Raw genomic sequence first — 8,809 nt, forward strand, 5'->3', positions numbered from 1 at the left:
GATTGCGCAGGAAGCGAAATTTATTCGTTCATGGACGGCTTCTCTGGTTACAACCAGATCAACATAGCCCCCGCAGACCAGCACAAGACTGCTTTCATTTGTCCTTGGGGCACCTTCGCTTACAAGAAGCTACCTTTCGGTCTCAAAAATGCCGGCGCCACTTTCCAACGTGCGATGTCGTATGCTTTTCATGATATCCGACACATCGTACAACCTTACCTGGATGACCTACCCGCTCATTCAGCTAAACGTCAAGACCATCCATCTCACTTACGCGAAATCTTCCTTCGCTGTCGACACTACCGTATTCGACTCAATCCGCATAAGTGTGTCTTCTGCGTGGAATCTGGCCGACTACTCGGGTTTATCGTCTCCCGAGAGGGCATCCGCTTGGATCCCCTTAAAGTCGAGGCCATTGTGAATCTTCCTCCCCCTGCCACTCTACAGCAATTACAAAGCTTGCAGGGAAAAGCCAATTTTCTCAGACGATTCATCCCAAATTATGCCAAGGTGGCCAAGGGTTTCACGCGATTACTAAAGCGAGACACGCCCTTTCATTGGGACGCTATCGCTCAGCAATCTTTTGAGCGTCTTAAAGACCTTTTGGTCTCAGCTCCGCTCCTAAGACCTCCAAATTACCACCGTGACTACACCCTTTATCTGGCCGCTGCCGATACCACCATCGGCATGGTTTTAGTGCAAGACGACGACGATGGCTCGGAGCACGTTGTATACTATCTTAGTCGCAACCTCCTCGATACGGAGACTCGCTATGCATATGTCGAAAAGTTGGCATTTGCCGCTGTCTGTGCCGTCCAACGTTTCCGTCATTACATCCTGTTGCGCACAACGACCGTGATCTCTGACTGCAACCCCATGACCTATATTTTGTCACGTCAGTTGCTGGGGGGCAAATACTCGAAGTGGATCGTAATCCTCCAAGAGTTCGACTTGGAATTTACTGCCGCCAAGTCTAAGAAATCACTGGTCTTTGCTGAACTGCTCTGTTCCTTACCATCTCAGTCTGCACCATCTCATTCAGAGGAGCAAATTCCGGATGAAACGCTCTTTCTCATCAGCACTCTCGACCCATGGTACGGGGACATCATTGTATATTTACAAACGTCTTCGTTTCGTCCCAATACATCAAAGGAAGCTCGACGACGGATACGTCATCAGGCTCAACCGTATCGCATTTTAGGCGACACCCTGTACCGCCTCGGCGTCGATTCTATTCTTCGCCGATGCTTAACTCTCGAGGAAGCTGAGCGAGTCATGAATGACTGCCACTCCGGCGCTTGTGGCGGCCATATGTCCGGATACGCTACCGCTCAAAAGATCCTCCGCGCTGGTTATTTCTGGCCTTCTATATTCAAGGATTGCATCCTTGCTGTACACGCATGCCATGAATGCCAGGTTTACCACCGGAAGATGCGTGCACCTGTTGCACCACTGCACCCTGTCGTAACCGTAGGTCCATTTGCCAAATGGGGCATCGATTATACGTCCTGTAACCCTCGTTCGGCCGGGGGGCATGGGTACATTATCGTTGCCGTGGATTATTTCACCAAGTGGGCCGAAGCAATGCCTACATTAAACGAAGACGGTCACACAGCGGCGCAGTTTTTATTCAATCATATCATCACTCGCTTCGGAGTCCCTCAGGCTATTGTTACAGATCATGGAAAGCACTTCCGAAATCATATGATGACAGAGTTAACGAGCCAGTTAGGCTTGCGTCAAGATAGTTCGTCACCGTACTATCCTCAATCTAACGGTCAACTTGAAGCCGTGAACAAAGTTTTGATCACCATGCTTCAACGTACCGTCAATACACACAAGTCAAACTGGCATCTAATGCTTTTCCCAGCCTTGTGGGCCTACCGGACTTCTGTGAAGGATGCCACCGGTTTCACCCCGTTTCAACTGGTCTATGGACTGGAGGCTACCCTTCCCGTCGAATGTGAAATTCCTTCATTAAAATTAGCTGTCGAGTTGCTTCCCAACACCACTCCGGTGGAGGAACGGCTTCTTTACCTAGAACGGTTAGACGAGACTCGTCGTTTGGCCTCTCTAGCTATCGAAGCGCAGAAGAAGAGAGTCAAAGCTCACTTCGATCAGAATATTCATCCTCGTTCCTTTGCTGAGGGAGATTTAGTACTGCTCTACGATCAAGCTAAGGATAAGCTGGGGGCAGGAAAACTCGAATCCATGTGGTTAGGTCCCTACATCGTGAAACGTGTTTTACAAAAGGGCGCATATGAGTTGATTGATTATGAAGGAAATCCTCTTGACAAGCCCCGAAATGGGCTGTATCTGAAGAAGTACTATGCATAGCTGCTCACAATCACTTTGTATATACGTGTGTTTTTGAGTTTTTACTGCATGAGTTTCTTTTGCTTTGGTGTGAAGGCGTGTTTTTGCCCCTTATTATGCTTTCTCTTTCCTGCGCAGATGTCTCGTACTCCTTATGTTGGTTTCGCTGATGGTGCCTGCCGTAGTACTTGTAATTTGTCTTCGGCAGCGTGGGTGATCTACGATCCTCACGGGGAGTTGATAAACCTGCAGGGTGTATGCCTAGGTCGTACCACTAACAACGTTGCCGAGTACAGTGCTGTAATAGAATTACTTGCCGAAGCAGTTGACCTCGGCATCCGAGAGCTAGTGGTGAACCTGGACTCCCAGCTGGTTGTCCATCAACTCAACAGGCGATATTCCGTCAGAGACCAGCGCATATTAAGGTTGTACCTACGTGTAAGATTGTTAGAACGGAATTTCGATTACATTACTTATCAGCATATTCCGAGACGATTAAATACGTTGACTGATGCATTGGCAAATCGTGTATTAGATAGACATTTGCGAAACAGATAAACATCATACAAGGAAGGAAAGAACAGCATAGTAAGACCATAAGCATATGTAAATAAATCATTTCAAGCATAGTTTGCACGTGTGTGTTTTTAAGCTTGCATTAAACATATAAAATCCATGAGTCGAGTGTCGTGCAAATTCATACATAAGATCACAAATTGTACTGAACAAACGCATAACACAAGATAACACATCATCACATGTAACAACGACTCATCCAAAAATCGGTATGTATATATATATATATCGTGTGGCGCACTGAGGCGCTCAAAAATAGAAGTACATGTCCCAAAATCTCAATACATCTGAGTCATAATGTCTCAAAATAAACAGTGGAAATAAAACCTAGGTGACTAATCGGCTGGATGGTGCTCTCTGTAGTACACAGCCGCTCGTGCCACCCGCCTCAGAAGGCGGTGCACTCTGGGTTCCACACCCACTGTGTGGATCTGATGCTCCACAGGAACCTCCTCGACCCCCTGGAAGTCCGGCACCCCCTCCAGCAACCCCTCAAGGTTGCGAGCCACAATCTCTGGTGTGTTGGCCCCTGGAGGGGCTAAGGCCAAAGCTCCGGCTCCCGGGCCCTCTCTCCGTGCCGTGGCAGCCAGGCCAATCGGTCTAGTAGGCCCCACATCTGCATGACAAGACATTTATTAGGACATGTACATAAAAAATTTTAAAAACAATACAAAACTCAAAAGACAAAAAGTGTCATACCTGCATCATCCCACTGTTCACCCGGAGGCAGCACCAAGTCAGGATCATTGCGGAAATCCATCCCCGCATATGGCCAATCCTGTACGAAGATCTCCTGCTGGTCCAACCAGTCTCTGAAAAATGCCCCCCAGCTATGTGGTCGGCCGCCACCCCCACGTGGCATAATCCGAGCCCATCGTGAGGCCCTCGTCTCTCGAGGATCTCTGGGGGCATCCACAGCCATAGACTGCAGTCGCATGGCTGGTACTCGCTCCAGAATGAGCGGGACCAGGATCGATCCATAGCCGAACTGCTTCGTCTCCCCACGACGGCAGTTGCTCAATTGCCTCTTCATGTTGTTGGCCACTGCCGTGCACCAATCAAACACGGTAGGCTCGAGGCACTCGAGAGCTAGTAGGAGATGGGTCTTGGACGCCTCGTGATTCGCCATGCTACCTGCCGCCCGGGTCACCATGAACAGGATGGTGCGCAGCACTATGTCTCTCACTGTGGGGATCGAGCACTTCCCACTCCGCGTTTTCACCGCCCCCGGGCAAACCTCAGCCATCAGGTCATCCAGAGTACCGCCGCTAGGTCGCTGCCCCTCCAAGATGGGCCTCGCACCTCGGCGCGACAACCCAGTCAAGAAAAAGATATCCATGTGGTCAAACTCAATGTCGTGACCACGGATGGTGAATTTTTGGTCCACCGGGTTCCATGCCCTGATCAGCAGCTCCAGCAGATCATGTTGGGCCCTCAGACGCGGCGTAAGGAAGAATTTCATGAATCTGCACGCCCGCATGGCGTTGCAGCAATTTACGTCTCCCCAAGCAGCCACATCCTCTACATCGTGAACTCTCTCTTGCCATTGAAAGGCCATGATGTCCTGCATGAACAATAAAAACCAATCAGAATTGTTTTCATGGAGAAATTTACGTTCATTTATTAAAAAAACAAAACTTTTCCGCGCCATCGCGGCTGTTTTAGGGACAGCCGCGATGACAATGGCGGCTCTGTGTAAAAAATGCGAGGTCAGCGCGGAAGAACACGCCTTTTCCGCGCTGACCCGAAGTTGGTTACATTGGCTATTTTTCGGTCAGCACGACCCCGTGGGCAATTTCCGCGCTGACCGAGGGCGCACCCATGCAAATAAAAAATGCCCAATTGGGCCCATTCAACCGTTAAAAAACTACTAAAATGAACCAGAATGCAGGGCAAAGGAATGAGAACCTACCTGGAAGAAGCAGATCTGAAAATGGTCTCCGGATGGGCTGGGAATCGCTCCGTCAACTTTTTGGCTTCTCCACGTTCTTCGCACTCCAAATAGTAAAATGGTAAAAATGACTTATTACCCCCCCCTATTTATAGTAAAAACTCCTAAATTACCATATTTTTTGGGTTTTTACCATTTTTAGCCATAAAACTAGCCTTGGTTCTGTTTTCAAGCATGTTTCAATATGTTTTTTTACATATATCGAATGGATTTATGCGGGTAGTGCCCCTGTGCAGGTACAGGTATCGCAGCTTGGTCATGACAGTCCACAATTCATGTGATTCCCAAAGTGTCGTCTCTAAGCTCTTTTCCGACGTTAAACAAGAGAAGATGGCCGAGCTCCCTTTCAGCTCGTTAAAGGGAACGAAAGGCGGTCGTTTTTAAGCTCTTTTTCCGACCGTTAAACCAAAAAGATCGCCGGGTGTTTGTCGTTTTGCACTCGATATTGGCTCTAAAACGACGTGTCTTCGACCACTTTTTTACTTTTTCCGGTCGGAGACACTATTCATGAAAAGTACTCCTCGGTTGTAATGACCGGGCGGTTCTTTCGAGCACAGTTTTATACTTTTTCGGGCTCGAGAGACACAACTGTACGAAAAAGGACCCCCCTGGAGTCTCCTTTTCCGCATTCTTTTCAGACTCTCGAAACAAGAAAAGAAGCCGAGTTTTTCCTTTGTCAGGCTCGTTAAACACTCAATGACATCGGATATTGTCAACATGACACACATCAAGCATATGTTACCCCCGTCAAGCTTGTCATCCAAAAATAATCGGGGTACCTGCCTGCAAAGGTGGGGAAAATGGAACTTTGATTACAGTCGTCTTGGCAGTACGTCACTCTTGAACATGGCACTCCATTGTTTCGTGTCTGGGTGGGGTCATCTCATCTCGTTTTCACTAGCCTCCATGGGTTTGGGATATCCTATTTGACCTCTCATCTGTTCATTGCCGTCATCATCCTATCCGCTGCTCATTTGATGTCAAGTACTGCCAAATCCGTTACAGTGCCGTTATATGTTCAAGAGAAGTTGTCCTCTGCCACAATGCAACCTCGTTCGCTATCTCATCACAAATTATTATACCTCTGTCTCATGTCGATGATGTGGGAATCATCATGGCCCACCTTCGATCAAGGCCACTTCTCGTCGACTTCAACTCATTATCCGAGAAAGTGACTTAGCGACTCCTTCCAGGTGCCTTGGAGCCTGCATGCCTCAATGGCAGGTTCCTCGTGTTCGACGCAAGGTTTACATCATTGACCTACGATCGAATGATTCCGTGGGTGTTCGACACCAGCTCATTGATTCACACGCCACGGATTGTACTTATAGTACCTTGAGGGCCATTGTCATTATTGGTGGTACCTCTCGCGTCTGTTAACGGTTCTCATCATTGGCCGGTAATCAGACGATGTTCATGCATGTTCGACTCCAACCCCTGTATTCACATGTGTGGACTTGTACTCTGTTCGGGTCGAGATGGAGCGCAAGACCCTGGATCCTTGCTCACTGTGGTCCAGGTTGCGATTTTGTGGATAATCATTACATGACTCATTGATGGATGGCTGCGCCCATACCTGAGTCTTCATGGATGGCTGCGACCATACCTTGTCATTATTATGGTCTCTTTAGCTGGGTGGCTGCGTCCATACCATAGACCAGTCTCGCATGTCTTTTGGATGGCTGTGCCCATGCCTAGACTGCATGTATATGATTGTCAAAGATTTTTCGGTACTTCCTGGCGGTATTCCAGTTCGGCGTGTGTTGTAAAGCATTTCACCCCTCCCACTCTCTCAGTCTTCATGCTTTAGGGGGCATCTGTTACACAGTAATTTATCACTGCCTTCCTGTCAGTCACCCTGCTGTGTCCAGAAGTCACAATCACTAAGTGTTTGATCCCTGAACTGGCTTAAAAACCCATTTTTCCAAAGTTTTGTGCATCAGCGCGTCTGTTCCTAAAATAACCGCGATGACCAGCGCCTCACAGTGTATTTCGTGCGCTGCCATCGCGGAAGAACATCACTTTTCCGCGATGACGCACAGCGCGGCTTTCCCGTGTTCTTCCGCGCTGACATGACTTGTTCAGTTATTGTTATGTGCTGACAGCGCGGCAGTCTCCATATAATCCGCGCTGATCCAGTTTGGGCGAATTTGTTCAAACAACCAGCCTTCCAGATCTCTCCAGGCTTGGTTGTTAGCTTTGTGAATATCGACTCCCTTCTATGGCATGTCTGTTCGACCCTTTGCAACTACTCCCCTTGAAGATAAGCTCATCCTTCCACCTTTTTAGGAGACTCCTTCTCCTATATAAACTTCCACCATTACCATGAGCAGCTAGTTAGAAACTAGTGGGAACTAGCTAGACTTAGCTTGGATTGTACAGAGCTTGTAGTGCTCAGATTGCTGCTATAGGTTTGGTGTGTTAGGAGTGGAAGTGATTCATTGCTTGGGGAAGTTTGTTTGTGACATTTGTGTGAGAGAGAGAGAGTTGTTTGTCTTGGGAGAACCATCCTCAAAGGTGAATGCTTGAGATACATGCTGACTGATCCCTCCTGAGAAGTTTATCGACGTCAGAAAATTTGGTTGTACTCTTCTCTATTCTGATTAATAATAGATGACTGCTATTATTGTTCCATTCTCGTTTGTTTATGCAATGGATAAATGTGAATTATGTCTTTTCTGACTGGCATATAGTTACTTTTACTAGATTTCACGCTTGCGTTTGCCTTCTCTTCGTGTGTGCAGGTGTCCGTTCGCGGGGATTGCGGAGGACTGTGACCAGCCGAAGCGAAGGAGCGAAGGAGACATCTCTTCGTCCAACGACAGCGCAGGAATCCAAGTAGGTGCTCTTTACTTCTTGTTTAATTGTAACTAGGAACATGCGTGGCAGCATTGTGTGATTGTTGCTAGACCCCTATTGGGCTAGTAGGGATCGCCTCTATCCGTAGAGGGGATTTACCTCTCCAACACTAAACCTAGTCGAAGTCTCGTCCCTGGACCATCGCACCTTCTCCTCTTGGGAATCGTGATGCATCGCACCTCCCGTGTGTAGTAGGTGCGTTGCATCACACTTTTCGGGTGTTACAGGTGCGCTGATCAGACAAGACCTCTTCTGATCTCAGATTTTGGTTTCTGTGTTCACTCTCTTCAGCTTTATTCAGGAGTTTTGCTGTCTGTGATCAGTATACCACTAAGGAAACTCCCTTCCTTTCCATCATTCCATCTCCATTGTGCAAAGAACTGTGAATGTTTTTATGTATTGTGTGCCATTTTCAGTTCTCTTTTACAAAGAAGTAGCGTAATCAAATTGTCGTCTTCTGATTTGAAAGTGTCGCAAGTGTCATTTTCAGTCAAAGAAAATAATTCTATTGTTCTTGATGATTGATTATACAATTACTCTTGTATTTGATTTGAATTAGTGATTTTTCAAGTGTCGAAAGTAGTTTTCAATTCAAAAAAGCAGAGGGTCATCATTATCTTCCTTTCGTTTTTGACAAGAAAATTTTTAGTACTGTTTCTTTGAAAAGATAATTTAGATTTGTACTTAGCATTCTTCTTGTCATTCACACATTAAGAAAGCTGAAAACAAATACATGCATGTGCATTTGCATTTATACTGCTTGTTGGTTTGATTTAGGACAGTGCATCTAGTGTGTGCTCTCTGCTCTATGTTGAAAGAATATCATCTCTCTTTCTTTAATAGCTAGGATTTTCATTGCAAAGAGAAGATTAAACGATTTTTTATCATCTTAGATTGCATTTTACGAATTATATATACATCATGCGGTGAACCTGAAAGGAAAATTTCTTAAGTAATATCAACTGTAAAATAAATTCAATGAACATAAAAACGCTTTGGAACCTAACGCACAACATCTATAAGTCTAGGCTAGATACGTATTCCAGCGTCGTAAAGCCTGATAATTGTTGCTTTCACTTTTGGTTGGGTGATTCCTCCTCTTTGAGA

At 46.6% G+C, this 8,809-nt stretch overlaps 1 protein-coding gene across 1 annotated transcript; it reads right to left on the reverse strand.

Moving 5' to 3' along the window:
• Positions 1 to 3,124: 3,124 nt before the first annotated feature.
• On the reverse strand, positions 3,125 to 4,347 carry LOC149228768 (uncharacterized). The gene is made up of 2 exons (XM_089375727.1): positions 3,592 to 4,347; positions 3,125 to 3,508 (listed from the first exon to the last, which is right to left on the reverse strand). The coding sequence occupies exons 1-2, from the start codon at positions 4,229 to 4,231 to the stop codon at positions 3,228 to 3,230; spliced, it is 921 nt and encodes a 306-aa protein (XP_089231853.1). The 5' UTR covers positions 4,232 to 4,347; the 3' UTR covers positions 3,125 to 3,227.
• Between the last annotated feature and the right edge of the window lie 4,462 nt (positions 4,348 to 8,809).

This window comes from Pinus tabuliformis, chromosome J, assembly GCF_031772625.1.
Source record: "Pinus tabuliformis cultivar Carrire ecotype Pingquan chromosome J, CPIR1, whole genome shotgun sequence".
Taxonomy (NCBI): Eukaryota; Viridiplantae; Streptophyta; class Pinopsida; order Pinales; family Pinaceae; genus Pinus; species Pinus tabuliformis.